The 26,690-nt window shown below is 41.4% G+C and overlaps 1 protein-coding gene across 2 annotated transcripts in view; it reads left to right on the forward strand.

The window, feature by feature from the left end:
* LOC307164697 (coiled-coil domain-containing protein 148-like) overlaps positions 1–24,889 on the forward strand; it is a 211,164-nt gene extending 186,275 nt beyond the window's left edge. For both annotated transcript variants that reach the window (XM_079881749.1, XM_079881750.1), the window contains exons 11-15: positions 8,860–9,000; positions 9,585–9,703; positions 12,536–12,653; positions 12,864–12,998; positions 24,672–24,889. In XM_079881749.1, the coding sequence (XP_079737875.1) occupies positions 8,860–9,000; positions 9,585–9,703; positions 12,536–12,653; positions 12,864–12,998; positions 24,672–24,818 (660 nt within the window). In that variant the 3' untranslated portion in view covers positions 24,819–24,889. The remainder of the gene's footprint in view (positions 1–8,859; positions 9,001–9,584; positions 9,704–12,535; positions 12,654–12,863; positions 12,999–24,671) is intronic.
* The last annotated feature ends 1,801 nt before the right edge of the window (positions 24,890–26,690 follow it).

The raw sequence follows: 26,690 nt of genomic DNA on the forward strand, positions 1-26,690 counted from the left end.
CTACTAAGGGAACCAGCCCCTCGAGACTGACCTCGGGTGTTTTTCGAGCACTATTCTCGACCTCTTGAAGCGGAGGACCGGCAGGAAAAAGTCGAGAAAGATTTTGTGACCATAGACGGTGCCCTATTGCAAGCTTTTGGGGTGAACGCCACGGTGTGCGTTCGCTGGAAATCATTGTGGCCCGAAGCGCACTTTACGGCGGGATACAGATATCGATTTCCTGAGGGCTCCCCCAGAGGGGAGACTCTTTGGGTTTCGTTCTCGACACCCTGAAGCGGAGGACCGGCAGGAAATAAATCGAAAACAGTTCCGATGGGCGAACGCGAACACTGGCCGCAAGCCTTTTGGGCGCCTTTTACAGCGTGCATTCGCTGAAAACCGATGTGTCCCAAAGCGCACTTGAAGCTGGATACAAACATCGATTTCCTGAGGGCTCCGCGGAGGAGCGATTCTCGCTCATACCTCCACGGGGGGGGGGGACAGCCATCTTCGTCTCGTTTTCGATACCCTGAAGCGGAGGACCGGCAGGGAAAAATCTTAAACGATTTTTGACGTTCGCTGCTCATCATTTTAATTCTTCAGAATTAAATGCAGCCAAAAATACTCGATAAGTGAAACACGGTCTGGATGGTAGGTTGAATTAAAATATCTAACTTCTTAAAGTCAGATAATATATTCCATCATTTCAATTCCATCATATTAATTCATAGAATTGAATGCAGCCATAATCACCAGACAATACTGTTTTAATATTTATTTATACGGTCTCGTAATCTACACGCTGCCTCGGCAAACGCGAGATTCGAGCCGTTACAATATATTTGGCTTTCATCCCTCGAGAAGAAAGTCATCAGGTGCGAGGTTGAAACATCCGACAGCACACGGATTGCACTCGCGCCGATATATTTCTCAATGAACACTGCCAGCACCCTCAGGAGCTGATTGTGAATGCCTCGCACCCAAACAGTATTATTTCACAGATCGCGTGTGTCCCTTTTATTGCAGACTCGTAATCTAAGCGCTGCCTCAACAAACGCGAGATTCGAGTCGTTCACAATATATTTGGCTTTCATCTCTTCGAAAAGAAAGTCAACGGGCTCGAGGCTGAAACACCCGAAACGCACGGCTGTGTGCGTCAAGATATTTCTTAAAAACCACAGCCAGCACCCTCAGGAGCTGACAGTGCATGCCTCGCACCCACACAGAATCTTTATTGCAGAGTAGCCGTCATCTACGCGCTGCCTCGACAAACGCGAGATCCGAGCTATAGATTCTGTATTGCAATGTAGTGGGACAACTTTTTATTTATTTTTTTTGGGTTACAACAACACCGGCGAGTGTGACTCATGTTCCTCGTCCCCGATGCTGAGCACATCCACTTCCTCAGAAGCAGATAGCTCGAGCATCGGGCACTCGTCACGGGCAGAAGAAGCCACATCGCGGGCTTCTGCGTCGTGAGCGAGCGTTATAGAATCTGCGGATGATGAACATGAAAGTGCCTCGGCAGTCTCGTTCTCATCCGCGAGATCCTTCTGCGATCCCCACGATCCAAGCCACCGCGCCGCCACAACGGACGCGGGACCCGAACCGCGGGGATCGCGAGCCAAGTGGGAGCGCAGCACTCTATAGTACTTTCACAGTGTTCACAGGCAGCCCCCTCGAGAACTGCCTGTGCGTGCTGCGCTCCTAACAGTGTACACACAACTGATGCGTGTCTCCACCCGTGAGAAATATAGGGCAGGGGTGCACACACTTAGTGTATCTTTCACTCGCCATAATATAGAGGATTTCACTGACAAACAACATCAAATAAGACAGACAGTTTCACAGAGAGCGCTTGCTGAAGAGCGAAAGCTAATGTGTGTGTGTGCCAGCGTCACTTTTATGCATCCGGTTATGCCGTCACATGTTACGTCATGACGCAACACCAATCAGGATTGGATTAGTTTCATTCATACTTCAGAGGCGCACGCTAAGGGAGCGTCCCCAAAGAGTCGTTTTCAACGACGCAGTGCGAGTTCCCTCGAAAGGGAACTAGCATATGAATCTCAACAATGGTGACATTCTTCATGCTGCAATGCATGCTGGGAACCATGGATGAGTTTTTTTACTATGGTAGCTCTCAGAATGCATAGCAGAATTAATCATGTTACCGTTGTTGAGATTCATATACTGATTCGTGATGCCTGTGTGTGTAAGTAATAAATAAGTTCAAAATGTTATTTGCACAATGTGTTAAAAAAAATTTGCTTACCGCAACAAAGTTTGCTGTTATAATTTCGCAGTGTTTATAATACAATATTTAAAAAGTTTTGGTTGTTTAACCCTCCTCCGCTGAGATTTTAGTTTCTGTTGTCTGAGTTTTATGGGTCACAATTGTGCTGAAGAGTAGAGCCTGTGGTTAAGTCCCGGAGAAGACCAAGAAACACTGATGATATGCTGCATGTTGCTTTATTTAAAATGCAGTCTATTGCAGTCATTTCTTTTAACTTTGTTATGTTGATGTTTTTTTTTATTTGTTCAATTAAGTTTCTGTTTAATAAATACAATTTAATGCACACTGTCTGTCATTGTCCTGACACTCTTTTGTATGTTTTTATAGTAGAAACTTACAACTTTGAGTAAAACATCCAATTTAAGGCAATAATTTTCCATGTTTTCTAAGTAAAACTAGCCTGGGTTTCCCCATACTGCCTTGAGCAGCGCGATTTTATTCACGCTGCAAGGTAAGTCTGGATACCATGGACTAATTTTTCCCCTGAAATAGGGAACCAATCACAGAACGGGGAGGGAGCAGGAAGACGATGACGAAGTATGTGGGTGATTCTATAATTGGAGATACATTTTGCATTTCAATTTTTTTTTAAAAAAAAGGTTGTCATACAGAACCATTGTTTAAGAATTACCTTGAAAACACTTTAAAGTTTATATATTCAGTGCTATACAAATACAGATAGTTTATTACTTTCTCTATTTTATCAAAATATCACCTGTTTATAATTTTTCTCATCAATTCTGTTACGGACGAACAACCAAATATATAGAAGTAACAGTACATCAAAAAATTGTAAATCTTTTTAGTTTCATTTGTCATTTAGTCCTTTTATTCAGGCCTTTAAAACAGATATTAAATGTTATATTTATACAACTTCAAAATTAGATTCACCCCCAGGCAATAGTGGATTATCCAAAGGGTGCACTTGTTTTTTTTATAAAATTACTTGAACATTACAGGGTAGAGATAAAACTATAACATATATCTTACTCTTGCACAATATAAAAATAACAATATTAAGTAGTTTGATATTTCAATGTATTATCTCATTAATATTCAAGATGAAAGACTAAAAACAGAATTGACACATCTGGCAACAGAATTGACGGGGGTAACAGAATTGACCCAAACCAACCAGAACATGCCTATAACAAGAAAATAACTGCTGAGTTATTGAGAAATACTCGACCAGATATCGCTCTGGATCTCTACATGCCGTGTCGCAACCTTGGTCGGGGGTGGAATTAATCTGAGGATGTCCTCATGTGGGTACCAATGAACATCTTCACTACCAGGCCAAAATAATCTATTTTTTCCTATTTGGTGCATGCACTTGCGACGGAAGCAAATCAATCAAAACTAACTTTAGATGGAAAATAACTTAACTCTGCTATAAAGCCAAAACAATCTCTGTTGCCTTAAATTATAAGCTTATCTCTGTAAAGCTGCTTTGAAACAATCTACATTGTTAAAAGCGCTATATAAATGAAGATGACTTGACTTGACATGACTTGACTTGACCCTCACATGAGTCTCATTGACCTCCAGGATGGTACCAGGATAGATATCATGGTCATATGTGAGGACACACCATTGTCCAACCACATCCTGGCTCTCCCAGTGTATGTCTGTCTGTTGGTCTTCATCTCTCTCTTCAACAGCTCTCTCTTCTCCAACGGTTCTCTCTTCTCCAACGGTTCTCTCTTCTCTCCTCCTCTCTCTTGGTGTTAAAGGGATAGTTCACTTTGAAATTAAATTTTGGTATGTTTTAGCTTACCTGAAGGGCATCCAAGATGTAGGTGTCTTTTTTTCCGCAGTAGTTTCCATTTTGATATTTTTAGGTCAAACCGTTCTTGTCTGTCAGTCACTTCATGCAGGAATATGGTCACGGTCTCAAAGAGCATGCACAAGTCCAAATTAAAACAATTCCCCATCGTCCAAATTAAACATATCCCCATCGTAAGTACACATTGATGGCCTAAGACACGAAACGAGCGGTTTTTGTGAGAAAACGAACAGTATTTATAGCGTTTTTACCTCTTATAACACAATCACGTCGAAGTGATCTGAGGGCGCGGGCGCTTCCTGCTGTGTGACGTGTACGCATAGATGTATATACACTAGATATATATAAAGACATTCGTTCCAATGAACTGCCGTAGCCAAGGCGACATCTAGTGTATATACATCTCACACGTCACACAGCAGGAAGCGCCCGCGAGTTCAGATCACTTCGACGTGGTTGTGTTATAAGAGGTAAAAACGATATAAATACTGTTCGTTTTCTCACACAAACCGCTCGTTTCGTGTCTTAGGCCATCAATGTGTACTTACGATGGGGAATTGTTTCATTTGGACGATGGGGAATTGTTTTAATTTGGACTTGTGCATGCTCTTTGAGGTGGTGACCATATTCCTGCATGTAATGACTGACAGACAAGAACGGTTTGACCTAAAAATATCAAAATGGAAACTACTGCGGAAAAAAAGACACCTACATCTTGGATGCCCTTCAGGTAAGCTAAAACATACCAAAATTTAATTTCAAAGTGAACTATCCCTTTAAGTCCGCAACCAATCTGACTCTTCCCATTTCTTTCTTGTGCCTCCATCTTTCCTAATCCTTTTTTAAGTTCTCCTCTCTTCTCTCTGGGGTAGCATCACGTCTCGCTCGATATCTACTCTGTTTCTCCGCAGCAGAGAGTGGCATGTCTGAGGCACACATTTTTACATTATATTACATTGTATTACAGTATTATTATTATATTATTGTACGGTAGCACAAATAACCACACATGCTTGGGTGGATGGTACATGTGTCTGTCTGAGTGTGTGTTGAAATCCTCTGATCATGGTAGAATAACCCAATTGATCAGTGTGTGTGTGTGTGTGTGTGTGTGGCTATAAACACACATTATGCATTTTTGTGTGTGTTTGCATCATTGTGTGATTGTAACCAAGGCAGGGGCAGTGTGAAAACCAAGGCATGGACATTGGTCAATTCTGTTACCGTACCTTGGTAACAGAATTGACAGTAACAGAGTTGACATTTTTAGTATTTTTTCCTAATAACACCACATGCTAGCATAAAGGCTAAGAGCACATGGCCTGATACTAAAGATGATTTTAAAAACTTTTAATACCTCCTTTTCTTAATATTTTTGAACTTTGCTTTCCCTATGAGATTGCTGAAACAGTTTTGACATGTTATATAAGAACTCTTGGTGCAAGTGCCTGTAAGATTGCATGGCTTCAGAGAGAACAAAACACATACCTCCTAGTTCTTCACAGTTTAATACCAAAAGGGAAGTGACATCATCATGCGTTGCTTAGGATACTGATGCGACAGATAAGCATAATTTAAAGAGACAATAACATGTAGTAACAGAATTGACACAGGATTTATGGATTGGTATTTTTCAACAATAAAAGTTACTTTTAAACAAATTAATTTAGCATAATTTGGAAACTGTCACCAATAATAATTTATAAACAAAATAATTAAAACCCCAACCTGAAATTTGTAATTTAAAACATGTTTAATGCATATTTTACCCTTGTTTGAAAAAAGTACCACCCACTAAGGACAGTATGATATCATGACTTTCAGCATCATGAAATAGCTTTTAAAATAAAATATTTTCTAGTTTTACACTCTAACATTTTGTGACTCTTAAAAAGAATTAAAAAAAATTAAAATGTGTTTTTGGAGTAAAATTTTGGTAAAGCTGTTAAAAATGAATGGCTTCGGACTTCAAATGTATCTCCAATTAAAGAATCACCCATATGCGACACACCGAAGCAGTTTGTTTATCTATGGATCCAACATGACAGACGTAAAAATATATGCATATTTTTAGGAACACATCTACAAAAATATGCCTGTATTTCAAGTTGATAAAATAATTTAAAATCCACATCAGTTTATTTGTGCCGACGCGCCACGCCCTCCCAGGATCTATAACGTTACCAAGGCTACTTCCACTTTTAAAAATGCATCACAACCGCGCGCGCGCGTTCTGCTTGCAGTCGTCAAGATGGATGCTGAGGAGTTGTAGAAAAGAATAGCTAGTGGAGATTGTAAAGTTGTCGACAATACGTCATCAAAAATCAAGTCTAGTGTGTGGGAGAAATTTGGAGTTATCTGAAGAAAATATTGTCAAAGGCTTTGCTGCAAACATTTTCGTGTTGGATAGCCGCAAATGTGGAACTTCATCCCTGAGGAAGCACGCAGATAACTGGTAACAAAGCAGCTCTATCGAACGGTATTTTTCATATTTAACACTGTTAAGTATGTGTGGTGTGCAGGGTGTGTTTGAACCCAAAATTGTCAGATGTAGGCTAGACGAAATTGTGTGGCATATAACGTTAGTGTTGTAGCCGCGTCTGTTCGATTTGTGTGGTAACGTTAGCCATGTTCTTCATGTAACGTTATCGGCCTTTTGACAGCTTCGGCTGAAGTTGTCCTTAATGGTCGTGTAATAACTTCTGTATGACCTGGCAATAAAAATGTTTGTAAGTGTGTCTATAATGTGATAGTCTAAACTGATTTTATTTCGGGTGCGAGTCGGGTGTCGGTTCTATTTTAAGCGGGTCGGTGCAGATTTTTATTAGTGCTGCTGTTGGAAAACGGGTCGGGTGCGGATTTACAAAATCGGACCCGTGCAGGACTCTCTGGTGTACACATAAATCTGACCCATCGTCGACTCGTCTTCTTCGTTGAATATCTGTCGCTCTACATACGTCATCTGGTATAATTTGAAATGATTGGCTATGAGCTGCGTACAGGCGCATTTGATAGACATTCGTAGCGCCCAATAAACGGCTCTGGGCATTCGTAAACCACGCCTCAAATACGAGAAAATGTACATGTGGTTTCCAGACCACGTCTCATCAAAGAGAAGTGGTCTGACGTTAGCCAGGCTAAAGTAAAACACTCAACTAGTTACATTTTACAGTGTAAATATATTGTAAATAAATGTTTCAATATATGAAGAGTGATAGTTCCTTATGTATTATTCAATATATTGTAATATACATTATATTACTGCAATATATTATTTCATATATTTTTCAGTATATTTACACCATTTGCAACAGCCCTGAACAAACCTAAATCTTTTCATGTACCCCATAGAACCCGCACAAGTACCCCCTGTTGGGAATCACTGATCTTTTGTAACATTTGTAAAATACATCACACAACCACTGGTTTATGACATTTTCCTTTATTTTTGATACAGTTCTTAGTTTTTCTGAATTGCTCAAACACATTTCTTGAAACCATCACTCACTTTCTCAAAACCTTAAACACAAAATCAAAATTTCAAACCACATTCAGAGAACCTCTGACTCTTCCGGCAAAATCAAACAATTGCCTCAAAAACATTTTATCTGTGCTCAAAATCAAACTGCTTTCAGATCACACACACAGCGAGTCAATATTACACTACATAAACACTACAGATCATTCGTTTAACACTACACCAAGAAATGGAGAACACAGAAGCATGCAGTTACAGAAAAAAATATATTGTAACAAAGTAAACAAATTTTGCAATTACGTAAAAAAGTATAGTATGCTTAAATACACTTAATTTTGCTTCAGGATCATGTCTTCATGTTGGGTCCGGCCGGCGGACTTTGTCCAACATCACAGATAATGTCGTCTCTGCAGGCAAAGGGAAAAACCGTAAAGCCAGATCCAACCTTGACAACATTCTCCACACCTTGCTCTTTCTCGTCCTCCTCCTCTTCCTCCTTGTTCACCTCCTCTTCCTCATACTCTTCCTCCTCTCCCTCTTACAGTATATTGTTGCCATCCATTGTTGGTCTCAACATTCATTGCAACATTTTGAGTCAGTGCTGAACTCTGAACTGACTTGTGTACAGTTGGTTTGGTCACATCATTAGAAATAAGTGTGAACAATTTTGAGTTGTTGTGTGTAAACGATGACAACTGGGTTGTAGCTGGTTAACTTTTTTCTGCCTGTGTTTAGTGTTTTGAAACATAAGTGCATCACAGTGTGAAATGTGTTTAGAATTTTGCAAAAAGAGTGCAAGAGATTTACAAACAGTGTTTTAACTACCTGAACTTGTTTAATGTTTTACAGAAAGAGTGATTTATTCAACAAATTGCTTTATGCTGTTGTGAATTTGGTTCAGAGAATGGGGTTTTGTGTTTTAGCAATTCAGAAAAACTGTAATACAGCTTATTTTATACTGTTTTTACCATTTCTTAAATACCATTTCTTTTATCATTTTGCATACTCTTTCATATACTATTTTATACATATATAGATATAGTATGCAGTGACGAGTGATCCATGCAAGTATTCCATCCATGTGCATGTGTGAGTGTTTAAGACTCAGTTTCTCTAATTTGAGTGTGTAATCATATTTTAATACTGTGTGTGCCTACAGAGATTTGCATTGTTTTTTTTTTTTTTTGTTTTTTTGATGGATCAGTAAAGTCTACACACTGTATCTCCAGTCTACTGTACATAGTTCCAGCTTAACACTTCAGTGGTCTAAACACCACTGAAATTTCTGCTGAAGTTACCTGTCTCTCTGTGTGGGTTTAGCTCCAGCAGTGGCGAATTCATCAGGAGGAGGCTGCGGAGTTGGAGGCTGCTCTTGCTGCTTATTGGCACAAAGAGGAAGAGGAGACATTGAGGAAAGAGCAACAGAGAGAAAAAAATAGAAGAGCTCAACTGACACAGCAGGTACATTTTAATGAAAACTTAAATGACAGTACATGTGATGTCATCATTATTTAAAGTCAGCATGAAAACCAAACTATTTCCACAATGTGATGTAATTTGAATAAAAACAGAATTATTGAATACAATTTGTATGAGGCATTTTCATTAATTTTCATTTTTATTAACACTTGTAAGTCATTATTACATTATCATTTATCAGAGCACTCTGAAAAACTCAGTGTAGTCCAGTGTGAGCATTAGTAAAATACTTAGGGGAACCCCAAGGCTCTGTCCTCAGCTCATTAGCTTGATAAATGTAATGTGAATGTAAATTTGTGTGTGTGTTCCTGCTTCCCTTCACTTCGTGCAGAGCTGTGTTTTGTCCCTGATTAATGACGTTTATGATAAAGAAATAGATTATACCGATCTTCGTACTTTCTCCATTCACACAACACATAAATCCATCTCTAAATGTCTACGTAATTTTTAATCTAAAACTACACAAATGTCTGAAGTCTGTAAATTTTTGTTTTTAGCTTATGGTTCAGCCAAAAAAAATTCTAGTTTAATACAAATCACATGGCTTTTCTTTCTTTCTCTCTCAGATAAATAGGTTCCATGAAGAGAAGCAGAGGAGAAGAGATGAGCAGAGAAAGAGGGATATGAAGAGGCTTGCAGAACTGAGAAGAGAGATTGAAGAACAGATGCAGAGAGATAAAGAAAGGTAAAGTACTTTGGTTGGAGAAACAATTTGACAAAAAAGGTAGCCTGGTTAAAACCAGACCATTCTCAGTAGTAACTGAGTTATGGTCTGGCAAAGCTTCATTAATAACTCATTTCCAAAGGGGCGTCACCAACGGACGTCGCTCAAATGCCTCTGGGCGCAATTGGATAGACCTAAAACCAATCAGAGCGATCGTCATTGTGTAAAGCCATATGCTGCGTCCCAATTCGCCTAAGTTACACTACGCCATAAAAGTATGTACTCTTTTTGTGAAGAAAAGGTATTTACTTTTGAATGTGTAGCAAAAAAGTAGGCAAGCTTTGGGACATACTACTTCGTCATCTTTATCGGACGGATCTGTCGCGTGCATCCTGTCATGTAAACTGCCCTGTCAATCATCTTGTCACAGTTAAAATCCTCTATTAAATCGAATTTAATTTCATACCGTTTCGGAGAGAAATGTAGTAGCACGTTCATCTGCCAGTGGGTGTTTGAATATAATAATGCATTTAAAAGTTGGTGCGCTTCACCAACGGACGTCGCTCAAATGCCTCTGGGCGCAATTGGATGGACCTAAAACCAATCAGAGCGATCGTCATCGTGTAAAGCCCGCCTCAGCATTTCTGATTGGTGCCGCGATTTGGACGGATTAGAAATCGGCTTGAATGGGCTCTTTGCCAGACTACTTGCAGAGCAAATCTAAATTTGCCGGAAGTTTGTCTGGGTTTTCCCAGGCTACAAAATAGGCCAAATAACCAGCAAACCTTTAGTACCAGCCTTGCAGCTACAGATACTGTGGATCAGAGAAATTTTTATCATGAATCATATTATAAGAACAAAGATTTCATACATTTCCACCAAATATACGATCAAGTCAAGTCAAGTCATCTTCATTTATATAGCGCTTTTAAAGGAGAACTCCGGTCAATTTTAACATTGAGCTCATTTTTTTGTACATTTGGAGTGCTGTCAATATGCCCCATTGAAGTCAACAGGGTGCAAATTTTAAAAAGAGGATAACACGGTGTAGGCAACACCGATTTTTGTCGTTGTTCTCTGTATTGACAGCACTCCAAATGTACAAAAAAATGAGCTCAATGTTAAAATTGACCGGAGTTCTCCTTTAAAAATGTAGATTGTTTCAAAGCAGCTTTACAGAGATAAACGTATAATTTAAGGTAATATATATTGTTTTGGCTTTATACCGGTTCTTTAATAAAGTTATTTTCCAGCTAAAGTTAGTTTTGATTGATTCGCTTCCATCATTTGTAATTAAATTAGGGGCCGCTTCGTCAAATCTGGATATGGCCTGGATCTGGCACAATTATGTTCAAACACCATGTAAAAGTGAATTTTGCATAATAGGTGCCCTTTAAAACATTAATTGTACTGTTTAATGGCAAGATTTTGAAAGACTTCTTAACATTATCCGGGAAGCAGACACACTCTGTCAGTTCAAAGCCAGATTAAAGACCATCTCTTTGACCTAGCATTCACATAATGCATTATAGACTTCTATAATTCAATGTTAGGCTGGATAGATTAGGTCAGCCGGAACCGGGAACACTTCCCATAAATCCTGATGTACTCGTTACATCATAAGAAGAATGGCATCTACGCTAATTTTAGTGTCTTTGTTTATCCCGAGGTTTTCCCGCAGCCTGCTCACATCTTATACTGTGTTTATTTAGCTGCTCTTGCAGTGATTTTCTGGAGTAAAACTAACGCTTCATCTTTTGTGTGATGTACAATAAACTTAATTGAACTCCTCAGTATATTTTGGTCATCATTCGGACAAGGTCTGCTACAGCAGGCTTGTATTAATAGTGGATAAAAGCAGATGACAAATAAGTTATAAGTACCATAATTAAGCTAAACTATACCTGTTCAATCTCCATACAGTATATATTCTCTGGCTCTGTGGGCATTATTGTTCGACTCCGAGTCGAAATGAACATCGCAACTGAGAGTTTCAGTTCTGATATCATCAGATGAGATTGTCCTTGTTCTGAGCTCGAGCTCGTGAGGCTCCGCCTTTTGGGCCGGCAGCAGCAGTTCATTTTAAAAGGATACAAATTTAAAGGGATACACACTAAAACGGCGCGTTTTTCTGAGCCCCAAAAAATGACAATTTAAACATGCTGTAAAAAAATATCTGTTGGGTATTTTGAGCTAAAACTTCACATACATACTCTGGGGACATCAGAGACTTATTTTACATCTTGTGAAAAGGGTCATAATAGGTGCCCTTTAACACATTTGTTTTAACAAGTTATTATGTAATAATACTGTTTATAGTCAGGGGTGCACATAACTGGTGCTCACGTGTGGTAAAAATAAACGACGCGCAGCAGAAAACATGGAAGGAAGCGCTTTTGAGTACCAACATTTTGGGCCAAAATGTTGGTACTCAAAAGCGCTTCCTTCCATGTTTTCTGCTGCGCGTCGTTTATTTTTACCACACGTGAGCACCAGTTATGTGCACCCCTGTTTATAGTATTATGTCAAATAAAAAAATTAAAATAAAATTGTATTCTTCATTATGTTTTTTCAGGGAAAGAGTGGAAAAATGTTTAATTATCTTAAATATACATATAGTCTATTTAAAAATGTATTTTACTTTTTGCTTTCAATATTTTGAATCTACTAGGAAACTTTTTTGCTTATATAATGATTATGATTCCTCTAATTGAAAAACAACAACAACTTTTAAGCCTTTTCAGAGCAAATACAATATTGAGAAATACTGTACGCAGGATATTGTCAAAATGCTGACAAATGTAATCAGAATGTTACCATATAATTGTTTCATTGGTTGGATATGTTGTGCAGGGTGAAGTTCAGGAAAGAACTGTTACAGCAGAAGCTGCAGATGCATGAAACGAAAGAAAAACAAAAACAGAAGGATGATAAGGAGAGAGAGGAGAGACTACAAGCTTTATGCAACCAGGTACACGCACATGCAGTTTGGACATGCATTTTACACTTGCAAATGCCCAGACACTCTTAAAACTCTAATCTAATCTAATCTAATCTAATCTAATCTAATCTAATCTAATCTAATCTAATCTAATAATTTGTATCAGGGCCTAAGCCTAGGTTAGAGCATCATTTTTGTTAAGCAGTGACAGCTCGTTGTGCGTATTTGTTTGGTTTACAGGTCTCTAAAGTAGCTGAGGCCAATCCAGAGAGGATGATGGGAAACACAGAGGCATGGAGAGTACGTCAACTTCCAGAAGAAGTCTTTGCTTTGCAAAAACCACTGTACCCGCTAAATACATACACAGATAAACAGGTAGCGCATGCACACAACACACACAGCACATACTGTAGATACCTATCGTACACACACATTCACCTCCCTCACACAAACACACATGAAGCCTTTTATTACACTGAGACCAATAATCCAACCAACCTTTGTGTTGAACCAGAAGAAGAATCATGCACATGAAATATAGGCTATTTTCAGAAACATTAGATGTTAACCTATAATTTATATTTCATATGTTAAAGCTGGGGTAGGTAAGAATGGTCTAAAAAACCTATTTTTCAAATTTGTTTAAACTTTATGTATATATCAATACATAATTAAAATGTAAGTATTCTGAAAAAGAAAGTATAAAAATCGAGTGTATGTAGACCTCTAACGACTGTTTTAAAGACAGCTCATTATTTCCATTCAGTCCACCCTCTCCCTTCTGGGGTCCTTTCAAAGCCACGCCCCCAAAACACATGAACGCGCGACTCCGACCGAAGACGCATTATTTACCTGAGACAAGCGGAGAGGAAGGAGCGCAGTGCATGTAGCATCATGTCAGAATCACATGTAATGTAACTTTATAACGTTGCACTCTTTCTATGAGTTATAAATAGCCAGTAAGATAATATAAAGGTAACTAACGTTGCAGTAGGCTATGTAAATAATTATTCTAGCGATATGTAATGCTAAATAAGGTTTGCTAGTACATTATTTTAGCAACATGACAAGCCAGTGAATTAGCAGGTTTCAATTGTTGCTTTGCACAGTGCGTGACATTTTATCTGTATGTTATGCGGCTAGAGTTTTAACACTGAGTCAATGGGCTCCGACGGGCTTGTTTATCGTCATCGGTCTTTTCCCGTTTACCTGTCTTTGTTGTATGAGCAGGTTCCACTCGAGAAATTGGTAGTTTTGGTTGTTTGTCCGCCATTAGCACAGCTGCTCGGCACACCGGGAATCTTGATTTTGAATGACGGTACGCGCTGTGCAAGAGAGGGGCGATCAGCGCGTACGCGAACTTGATTGACACTGCTAAGACACTCCTCCTGGCTCTGAAGGCATCTGATTGGTTGTTTACACTCGGACCGAGTGGCAGTGATTGGTCAGAGTTTTTACTGTCCTGCAGCTGCTACAGAGGTCTGATTGTTTTCATTCCTTTTTCTGAACACATAATGTATAGACTACTCTCAGGATGGAAGGACCATTTCACCCAGTATAAAAAAAAGTGTTTCTGAACAGGATTACCTACCCTAGCTTTAAATAAATTAAATCATAAATAAATAATACATTAAATACATTATTTTTATTCACCTTTTTCCTAACAAGGCTACCGTGTTTTAGATTATAGGTGGCACTTCCGGTTTGGGGAAGTTCCACTCAAAAAGACTGAAACAAATCATTTCAAATCATACGTCACTTCAAAATACAGTAAATTCCTTATTATGAATTTTTTTTTTTTTTTTAGAATGTATTAGTAAGTATATCCGTCAGACTTTTGGTGGTGTGTGATACAGAATGGTAGCATAAGACACAGCTCTGATATCGGCCAAATATAATCTCCGAAATCCAAGTACATTAGAAATTGAAAAGGGGCAGAGAGACCACGCTAGCGAAGTCGGCTCAAGGGAAGTTGGTGACGGTAAGGAAGGTGGGGGCTCGATGGCTGCGCTCAGCTCTATTCGCAAAGAGGTCGCATGGGCTTTATTTGAACAATCTAAACGAATGGTCTAAAGCGCACGGTGCAAGTGCACTTAGGGCCCTATCATAAACCCGGCGCAATTCAGCGCCAGGCGCGACGCAAATGTTTTATGTTAGTTTCAGCCCGACGCAGTTATCATTTTCATGTCCAGCGCCACGTTGTTTAAATAGCAAATGCATTTGCGCCAATTTGTGCGCCCATGAGCGTGCTGGTCTGAAAACGAGGTGTGTTCAGGCGCATTGTTTTCACCAGGGGTGCCCAATCCTGCTCCTGCCGATCGACTGTCCTGCACAGTTCATCTCCAACCCTAATCAAACACACCTGAAGCAACCAATTAAGGTCTTCAGGATCACTTGAAAATTAAATGCAGGTGTGTTTGATTAGGGTTGGAGATGAACTGTGCAGGACAGTCGATCGGCAGGAGCAGGATTGGGCACCCCTGGTTTTCGCGTTGCTATTTTGAGGCAACTGAAATAGACTGCGCCATTGACCAACAAAAACCTGGTCTAAAGTCAATGGCGCAGTATTTTATTTTTATTTAAAGGGCACCTAGTAAAGTATATAGTAAAATAGTAAGTGCACCTATAGGCGGGTCCACAAAGCACGTACAATCTGCTTATTAAACAAACAGTTACACAGTTACAATATGGTGTCCCGTAGATGGTCTGCTTGCACCCTTTAACTTCGCGCACAAGCAGATCCGTTTGCGCTCTGGAGACACGTTCAGTTTTTCCTCTTGCAAATTCCGTCATGTAAATAGCGAATCCTCCATGGCGCGAGCGTAGAACGGGACAAGTCGGATTCCACCAGATCTTTATGTACACAATATTAATCTTTTACATTGTAATCATTTTATTTTTAATATTTGTCCAGTTTGTGTGATGCTTAGAGCGTAGATAGGGCCCAAAGAATCAAGCCCGACCCTACCCGAGCCCGTGCACGTTGTGTCCGAGCCCGTGGCCCGACACATTAACTGTAATTATGAGCCCGAGCCTGATTTTAAACCCGACAATTATTTTGCACGGCTAGCACAGTGAACGCAAGCGCGGTCATTGGCTGTGCTGTGGCAACTGCATGAACCTATGGCGTTGCGGCGCAGGTGCACCAGCCAATCAGGGCGCTTCACGCCCTGGCGCGTCATAACCCGCCAAGATGGGCGTGGCTTATGGCTATATTAGCCCATGACTCACCATAGGAAATATGTGCTATAAATATCCTTTCTAAACGCACAACTAGCATGTTCGCCGTCGCGTTCACGCTTGTTTTTCTCTAAAAGAACAAATTGAGGCGTTGTAATGCCTCGCTCCACCTGCGCCTCGTGTAGAGGCCCGCTCGTCGCCAAGGATCGTCACATCCACGCGGAGGCCGCGCTGACCAAGGGCGGCTGCCCTGAATGTGATTTCCTGGACCTAACCTCGCTACGTCAGAGGTTAGCGGCTTTCGACGACGAGCCTGCTCTTCCGCCTCTCTTGCTCGAGCCGCGTAAGAATAAACGCAGCTCGCAGAGAGAGCCTGAGCCTGCGGTTGACAGAGAACCCACGCCGGTCAAGTCCCCGTGTGCTTCTCCGTCACCTGAGTCCTCGCCCGTCCTGTTTACACAGGCCGACCAACGCCCCTCCTCGTGCGCGGCGGGTCTTCTCTCGTTTGGAGCTTCGGACGAGGAAGAGGAGGACGACAAAGACAGCCTGTCTATTGCTGCTTCGGACTGAAAAAGCACCTCATTCTGCTCGTATCTGCACTTCTTTTTCTTCGGCGCTCTGCAGTGTTGACGGCGTAAAGGAAAAAGGTTTCGAAGCCCCCATCACTTCATCCGGCCTCTTTGGTCCTGCGGTGAAGAACTTCGCGGAGCACTACTCCGAAGCTCAGCAGGCGTCCCAGGCCCCAGCCAGCGCCATCGGCGACTAAGCCCCGTCCCGCGACTAAGATCCGCCGCCGCTCACGTTCCTCGAGGCGGCAGCCATTTGCTGAGAAGAGGGGTCCTCGACCTAAGACCACGCCGAACCCCGAGCCTCGCAAGCCGTCCTAGCTGGGACGAAAAGGGTGAGTCCAAACCCCGCTGCGGCCGGGTAATCTCCCCAAAAAGGGCGAAGCTCTCTCCAGTCCCCCTCGCTCTGGTGGCTGGAAGAGTGAATTTTGTGGAAAATGTGCCTGTTACAATACACGCTCACCTGCACCCAAACGCCGTTTTCACGGCGACCCAAATAAACCCAGAAAAGAGCTATTTTCTGCCTGTAGTCATGTCTAGGTCACGTGCCCATCATAAAGGGCATGTCCTCACTCACAAACACGGTTTCCACTGTAAGCAGCCTGCCATCCCACGCTGCAAGCATGAAAAATGTAGATATAGTGCCCACCGTAGAGTCTGCACCTCTACACACAAGCACTCCCTCCACTCTCATAAACTCGCCAGCTCTCGCTGCGAGTGTTGTAAATGTAGTTCCAGTGCCCACTACAAAGTCTGCACAGCTACACATGAGTACTTGTCCCAAATCACTAGCCCACGCTGTACATACAGCAGAGGTTCATGTGCCAGTTACAAACCCCCACACATACCTACATAAGCGCTGCCAACGGGGTAAGCTATCAGCCCTTACAGCGCCTGGCTCTGAGCGTTGCACGAGTGAGGCACGCGCCTACGGCAGCGCGCGCGCTCTCACTAATAAGTGCTGCCAATACGCTATCACAGCATTGCCCGTCAGGTTTGATAGAGAACATGAATGTAGATTCGGTGCCAGCGTTGCCGCACGCACCCCTACATATGATATCAGCCCCGGGTCAGATTTCTCACATACATGCCGCAAAGGGAGCGCTGCGCGCTGGGAGTCCTGTGCAGCGCACCGCCCGCAGCAGACAGGGTTCGCGAAACAGTGGGCAGAGCGAGCTTCCGCATCAGGCGGGCTTCCGCCCAACGCTCATTCGACCCCTGATTCTGTATGCCAGCGCATGGCGGGCCATCCCAGGCATTTCACAGTGGGTACTGAGAACAGTAGAACAAGGCTTTTCGCTTCAGTTTGCTCGCAGACCGCCACGCTTTCGAGCCAAGGTCGAGACAACAGTGAGAGAGGGCGTGGCACACATTCTCCGCACAGAAGTGTTGAAACTGTTAGAAAAGGGAGCGATCCAGCCGGTTCACATCTCGCAGAGCGAGTCAGGCTTTTATAGCCGTTATTTCCTCGTCCCCAAAAAGGACGGCGATCTCAGACCCATTCTGGATCTCAGAAAACTGAACGAGTCGCTCATGAGATGGCCATTCAGAATGTTGACGACCAAGCAGATTTTTGCGCAAATTCGCCCGGGAGATTGGATTTTCTCAGTGGATCTGAAAGATGCTTATTTTCACATCCAGATATCGCCCGTCACAGGCCATTCCTGAGATTTGCCTTCGAGGGGCAGGCTTACCAGTACACAGTACTTCCGTTCGGCCTGTCTCTGGCTCCCTGTACATTTACGAAGTGTATGGATGCGGCACTTACCCCTTTGAGACAACGGGGCATGCGCGTGTTGAATTACCTAGATGATTGGCTAGTCATAGCGCAATCGGAGGAGTTATTATTAACTCACAGATCCTGGCTTCTCAGTCACCTAGACTCTTGGCCTCAGGATCAACGCTGCCAAGAGCGAACTATCGCCTAGACAGAGAATTTCCTTCCTGGGCATAACGTTGGACTCTTTGGACATGAAAGCGTACTTGACGTCAGCGCGAGCTCTCTCTATACAACGCCTGGCCACCTCTTTCAGCGTGGACGCGTTGACACCTCTCAAGAGGTTCCAGAAGAGGTTCCATGATGGCCTCTGCATCCCCGGTCCTGCAGCTGGGTTTGCTACGCATGCGCCCACTGCAACACTGGCTAAAAAAAAAACTACAAAAAAGTCTTAGCTGTGTCAGAGCTCTGGCTCCCTGGAAAAGGGCCGAATGGTTTCGGTCCGGCGTGAGTCTGGGTATCGTGTCAGTCAGACAGACCATCTCGACAGATGCCTCCAACCTAGGTTGGGGGGCTCTCTTCGAGGGCAGGCCAACATCCGGTCTTTGGTCAGACTCGGAAAGGAGCCTTCACATAAATTGTTTGAAGATGAAGACATTCGCTCTAGCGCTGGAAGCCTTTCTCCCATACCTACGGAACCATCATGTGCTGGTCCGTACGGAAAACAGAGTTGTGGTGTCGTACTTGAATCGCCAGGGCGGGGTCAGGTCCAGAAACCTACACGCGCTGGCGAAGAGCATCATCCTTTGGGCTCAGCGCAACCTGCGCTTGCTCAGGGCAGCTCACGTACCAGGCATCCTGAACCAGGGCGCGGACATGCTGTCCAGAGACAAAGTACTAGCAGGGGAGTGGTCTCTCCACCCGCAGATGGTGCAGCAGCTGTGGAGCGTCTTCGGCAGGGCAGAAGTCGACCTCTTCGCCTCAGAAGACAACGCTCAGTGCCCAGTGTACTTCACGAAGAGCAGGGATGCGTTCGTCCACGTATGGCCGGAACGCCTGCTCTATGCTTTTCTGCCGGTGTCTATGATACCGCAGGCCATCGAGCGAATCAGGGAACACCAGAGTATGGTGCTGTTCATAGCTCCGCTCTGGAAAAATCAGTCATGGTTTCCCGAGCTGATTCAGATGGCGGCCTCTGCCCCCCGGCCGATTCCGCTGAGGAGGGATCTCCTCTCTCAGGCAAACGGCACGACTTGGCACCCTCGTCCCGATTTGTGGGCCCTGCATGCATGGCCACTGAACAGATATCAGGGGATCTTTCCAACAGGGTGTTGAGGACCTTAACCGAGGCCAGAGCGCCGTCGACCAGGCGCCTATATATGCCCAGAAATGGGCTACGTTTTCTAGCTGGTGCACAGCACGGGAGCTAGACCCACAGTCATTCGAGGTACCATCGGTGCTCGCCTTCCTACAAGAGCTGCTGGAAGCGGGACACACCCCGTCCACGCTCAAAGTGTATACGGCAGCCATAGCGGCCTTTCATGCTGCGGTAGCTGGTAAATCACTGGGAAGGAATGACCTGGTAGTTCGATTTCTAAAGGGCGCTAGGAGGTTGAACCCTCCACAGCCCCCCTCTGTCCCTAGTTGGGACCTGTCACTGGTACTAGAGGCCCTGAAAGGCCCCCCATTTGAGCCACTTCAGTCTGCTGACTTAAAGTCGCTTTCGCTCAAGACCACTTTGCTTACGGCAATCGCGTCAGTCAAGCGTGTGGGTGACCTACAAGCATTATCTACCAATGCTTCTTGCCTTGAGTTCGGACCTAATGACTCCAGGGTCGTCCTTAGACCGAGGCATGGCTATTTTCCCAAAGTGCTCTCCACTCCGTTCAGAGCGCAGATTATCTCCTTAACGGCCCTTCCTTCGCCAGATGGAGAAAGTGATGTGAGTCTGCTCTGTCCTGTCATGGCACTCAGAACTTATCTGGAACATTCCTCTTCATTCAGACGATCGGAACAGCTAATTGAATGCTTTGGCGGCCGCTCAAAAGGGCTAGCCGTCTCTAAGCATAGTCTGTCGCATTGGATAGTGGACGTTATCACGCTGGCTTACGAATTAAGGGGCATGCAGTGCCCATTGGGGGTTAGAGCGCACTCCACGAGAGGCATGGCCTCTTCCTGGGCATGGTCTAGTAGAGTCCCCCTTGAAGATATTTGTGCAGCGGCAGGCTGGGCCTCACCGTCCACATTTATGAAATTTTACAAGTTGGAAGTTCCCGCTTTGCAAGCTAAGGTTCTGTCTGTCTAAGTGCAAGCACTACCCTATTCTTAGATCCAACCTAGTTTGATCTGCCATACTTGGCTTATTCTGTCCCACATAAAGCCTGTCAGTGACTGGCTGTGAATATATACACATATATACCATATATATATATATATATATATATATATATATATATATATATATATATATATATATATATATATATATATATATATACGTGTGTGTACACATATGGGCTGTACAGGAGCGTAGAGAGCACGCACGGCGTTTTGCAGGGGTTATCCCATAGTGTATAGCTACGCAATAGGAGAGATCTCATTGAAAGGGAACTACTCGGTTACTCACGTAACCTCAGTTCCCTGAAATGAGGGAACAAGTATTGCGTACGATGCCGTGCTTGTGCTGCGATCAGTGGTCGCTTCAGGAATTTTTAATCTGATTTCCTATGGCGAGTCATGGGCTAATATAGCTGTAAGCCAGGCCCATCTTGGCGGGTTATGACGCTCCAGGGCACGAAGCGCCCTGATTGGCTGGTGCGCCCGCGCCGTCACGCCATAGGTTCATGCAGTTGCCGCAGCACAGCCAATGACCGCGCTCACGTTCACTGTGCTAGCCGTGCAGCTGCACTGCGTTTTAAAAGTTAGCTTTCAATATTCTCGAGAAAAGGATTTTTCCCATAGTGTATAGCTACGCAATACTCGTTCCCTCATTTCAGGGAACTGAGGTTATGTGAGTAACCGAGTAGTTATTTCGACATAATATGTGTGCGTGCAACAAGCAAGATGTGCATTTGTATATTCGGTGATGCGTGCATTGATTTTTATTAATAAACTAGTGTTTTCTGTCAGTGTCGGCTGCAAAGATGAAGTTGACGATCGTCATCTCCGTAGTGAACATGCCTATAGAGAGAAATGCACATCATGGATTACATAATCAGAGTAGACTATTTCTTTTTGTTTTGAATTGTTTCGTTTAAATACATTTCAAGCTTTCTTTAGATATATTTCTCATGTCTGTGAGGGACATAAACTGAGTTTCAGTTAATTTATGAGATGCGCTCCAGTTCACGTGCAATGCAAGTGACCGCGGCGTGCCGGCGCCTCCATGTCATGATTATATTGTCTGCTATATTTGCTTCTGGTGGTCAAAATCATGTCTGACCCACTCCATGTCTCTCGATATATTGCGCATCTTATCTTACTCGTGCTGTTCACTTTTCATAATCAACATAGATGGAAAAAAATAACATAATATTTTAACAAATATGAAGCTAAATGCGCTTATTTAATGGCTACAACACGTATAGTAGGCCTACAGACTCTCTATTTGTACAAATTGCTGCACATTCATTTAATTCTGAATTTTGCACAGAAGTTGAAAGGCATTTGTTTTTGCATAGTAAAACATCTGCAACATTTATCAAGTTCACAGATAATTGTGCATGCATTTATTAATTATTATCTTAATGAATAATGCAACAAGGATGAAGCATGTAAACTCCGTTGTTTGTTTATTCAGAATGGAATGGATCGCAAATGGATCTGAATGAAGAAACGTAAAAAAAAAAAAAAAAAACGTGAACAATGATGAACACAGAAAATGAACAAGAATGAACTTTGGATGGCCTAGGAGGAGTAGGCCTACTACTCTAATATAATTCAACAAGGTTTTAGAATCTAGAATATTTTTTAAACAAAATAAATATTTTTAAAGCCTATTATCCCGGGCCCCGGTGTGATGCGTGCGAGTGTAGGAGACGCTGCGCATGACACGTGACGTTGCATTTTGTAACACAAATGCTTGATCAAGGGCCCGGCCCGACCTGGCCCAAGGATAGTGATGGGAAATATCGGGCAGAGAATCTAAGCTCTAGTGCTGCTGTGCATCCCTGTGTGTGTAACAAGCGTGTTGTGGACCCGCCTATAGGCTCATATTACTTACATATTACATATTACACACAGATGGCGATGATGAAACAGGAATGCAGCCATTTCCGGTAATCCTGTAAACAAAGCAGCTGCACTACTTTATGTTTCTGAACAGTATTTAAATGTTTCTAACAAGTCAAGTCACCTTTATTTTTATAGCGCTTTTTACAATATAGATTGTTTCAAATCATCTTTACAGTGATAACAGGAAAATAATGCAACAAAGTTTGTTTCTGCTGTACAGCAGATCTAGAAGAAAATAAAATTAACCATCATCATAGTCCAGCTTAAGTAAGTTCAGTGATGGTTCATTTTTGTTGTAAAAAAGTTATTAATTTAGTTTTATATATATATATATATATATATATATATATATATATATATATATATATATATATATATATATAGCTCAGTTCGTCCAGCTCAGTTCAGTTCTCAAATAATGGTGTCAATGCAGGCAGATCAATAAAATTGTTGAATATTAAATGTCCCCAATATTGTAACAAAGTTTGGTTAAAAAAACCATCTTAAAACCTAAAAATTGATTGGTGAATGAAAAAGAAATCCCATTGTTTTTTCCCTCACATGTCGTGTCATTTCATGTAATTTTATTTTTTAAACAAATGGTGTCCTCTACAGTGGACATAGCATAACATGAATAAAACATCCTTTTTCAAAAATGTTTTTCTCCAGTTGTTTCTTTTGCTCTAAATAATGTAATGACATGAAAAAATACTAAATTCAAAAACCTTTATAATCTTTTAATTTGGCAGCAGGTATCTGCTGTCACTTTAAGACCTGACGCATGGATCCATTATACTGTCACACATGCGTGTTTACTCTCTTAAAACATATCTGACCATGTTTACCTGAATACTCGCCAAGACCAGCATTTTGTCATTATTTTGTGTGTATTTGACTGTTTAAGCATAATATATAAAGCAGCGAAAAATAACTAAATTTAGTACAAGCCCGTATATGCGTGCACACTTTTGGAGGAATGAGTAAAATGATGCAGACGGAGGTCCGCCTGGGTCCGCCGACCAAGTCGACATCCTGGCTCCTCCCTCCTTCGACTCATGGGACTTCGTCCTGGCTGTGGTTTGGGTCCTCCTGCTTGCCACTCCTCCCTCCATCTTCTCCGCCTTAGTTTCTCCTGCTGGCATTTCCTGTTCCCTGTCCTTCACCAGTCCCTCGCCCTCCTCCAGAGCCTTTCATCTGTTTGTTTATGGCACAAGGACATTGGGTTGGGGGTAATGATACAGTTATGTTTAGTTCTGTCAGTTCATTGTGTTTTAGTTTGGTTTTTCCTGTGCCCGTTTGCCTGAGTTCTAGTTCCTTGTTTGTTTTCAAGGTTGTTAATTAGTTCTACACCTGTAAATTTTTCGTTGATTGCTCCCTTGTGAAGATAAGCCTTTAGTTGAGTCTGTTCCATGTTCGGTATTGTTTATGTGAATGTCATATTGCTGTATCTATCTCCTAGTGTTTTCTCTTTGTTTAATAAATAAGTATTCTTTGTGTGTGTGTGTGTCTCATAGTTACTCCTATAATTTGTGCAAAGCGTCATGAGGTGTAGGAAAAATGTAGATAGTGGAATGGTGGACTATTTTACTTTTTTCACTTTAATTTCACAATTTAATTTTTCAATGTAATTTTTTATTATAGAATTAACAAATTCAAACTTTGATGTCTATGTCTAATCAGTTAGAACAAATGTGCTGAAATTTACATGCGTGTCTAGTTCAGTCATGAAACTCCAGAGGGCGCAGGCTGATAGGTCCTTTACATGCAATCTGCAAGCAGTCACATCATTACCGCATGGCACAAGATGATTGGCCTCTGCTGATCTCACAGCCAGTCCTTTATTTACTGCTCAACATTTAAATAGTCTGGTTCAGTGTTTGTTGCTCATGGTAGACCTGCAGGCGCAGTGCTTCTGACTGTCATGTACATGGGACATTATGTTTCTGCCAATAATAATGGTTAACCTGTGATGACATTTTGGGACTCTGGCCTTTACAAAGTGGCCAAGGCCAAACTGTGAAACAGCTTTTTTTCTTTTTTTTCTCCATGTTTCATAACATGGAGGTTTAATATCACATCCTGTAAACATAAAACTGAGATAAGTTACTGACTAACTTGGTCATGTCAAAGCAGATCAACCGGTCAACAGCAAATCCTGTTACAAAAAACATTTAACTATTAAAAGAATTCTATTTAATAGTTAAGTGTAGGTACTTCCCTGACTTTTGCTTGAGCATCTCACTTTGAAGGCTTGATCATGGTGACTTATATGGATTTGCAATGACTTAATAATTCTATGAATAATTGAAAGATGCTCTTATCTTTTTTCTTCTTATTTTGTCTGTCTTTCAGATTGTGTCTGATCCCAGAGTTCGTATTGAACAGGCGCTCAGAACTGCTGGTCTCCATAACACCCCTTATGCAAAACTGATTCTGTCTGAGATCCAACCTCCAAAACCACCCAGACGAGACATGGAATCCACTGCCTTCAGAACCTGAACATTAAATAAATACATATATTAATCTTTTCACATATAACACATATATGTCTACCTAAAACTGGGCGACTAATCATTTTAAAATACTATAAAAACTTATGTTCCACATGTTGGTGACTTTTTGAGCTATGTCATATTTAAATTTGTAATGATTTTCAACCCTCTCTGACCCGTAGAATTAAATCAAATTATTATCAAATTATATATATATACAGGTGCTGGTCATAAAATTAGAATATCATCAAAAAGTTGATTTATTTCAAGAATTCAACTTAACAGGTGAAACTAATATATTATATAGACTCATTACATGCAAAGTGAGATATTTCAAGCCTTTATTTGTTATAATTTTGATGATTATGGTTTACAGCTTATGAAACCCACAAAATCAAAATCCCAGAAAATTAGAATATTACATGAAATCACACAGTAATTACACAGTGATACCATGGTCATTGAACCAGGTTTTGGTTATTTTGGCAGTGTGGGCAAGTGTAAATCCTGCTGGAAAATGAAGTCAGCATCTCCATAAAGCTTGTCTGCTGAAGGAAGCATAAAGTGCTCTGGAAATGTCCTGGTAGACGGCTGCGTTGAGTGGACAGCACAGTGGACCAACACCAGCCAATGACATGGCTCCCCAAACCAACACAGACTGTGGAAACTTCACACTGGACTTCAAGCATCTTGGATTGTGTGCCTCTCCATTCTTCCTCCAGACTCTGGGACCTTGGTTTCCAAATGAGATGCAAAATTTGCTCTCATCAGAAAAGAGGACTTTGGTCCACTGTGCTTTATTAAATCCAGAGTCAACGCAGCCATCTACCAGGACATTTTCAGAGCACTTCATGCTTCCTTCATTTTCCAGCAGGATTTGCACCTGCCCACACTGCCAAAAGAACCAAAACCTGGTTCAATGACCATGGTATCACTATGTAATTACTGTGTGATTTCATGTAATATTCTAATTTTCTGGGATTTTGATTTTGTGGGTTTCATAAGCTGTAAGCCATAATCATCAAAATTATAACAAATAAAGGCTTGAAATATCTCACTTTGCATGTAATGAGTCTATATAATATATTAGTTTCACCTGTTAAGTTGAATTCTTGAAATAAATCAACTTTTTGATGATATTCTAATTTTATGACCAGCACCTGTATATATATACAGTGCAATGCATAAGTGAATACACCCATGCTAAAGTTGACTAAAAAGAGGAATAAAAAATCATATTTTGGAAATTGAACATAATGCCTTAATTTAAAAAATTAGGAAAAATCCAACCTTTAAGGACACCAATTTTCTTTGTGAATGAATAATGTATCGTAAATAAATAAATGTTCTTCCTTAAAATACATGGTGCATAAGTTAGTACACCCCTATGTTAAATTCCCATAGAGGCAGGCAGATTTTTATTTTTAAGTATTTAAAAAAAATAATAATTTAGGATACTATGCATCCTGATAAAGTTCCCTTGGCCTTTGGAATTAAAATAGCCCCACATCATCACATAGCCTTCACCATACCTAGGAAGAACATTTATTTATTTACGATACATTATTCATTCACAAAGAAAATTGGTGTCCTTAAAGGTTGGATTTTTCCTAATTTTTTAAATTAAGGCATTACGTTCAATTTCCAAAATATGATTTTTTATTCCTCTTTTTAGTCAACTTTAGCATGGGTGTATTCACTTATGCATAGCACTGTGTATATATATATATATATATATATATATATATATATATATATATATATATATAATATGCATGCCTGCAGTTGTCAGTCCACGTCGTAAAGTAAATATATAAGTAAATATATTGGAATTTTACAATGACAAAGACCTTTAAAAAAGGTATTGCCTGTATCACTG

Source organism: Squalius cephalus, assembly GCF_949319135.1.
Source record: "Squalius cephalus genome assembly, chromosome: 9".
Classification (NCBI taxonomy): domain Eukaryota; kingdom Metazoa; phylum Chordata; class Actinopteri; order Cypriniformes; family Leuciscidae; genus Squalius; species Squalius cephalus.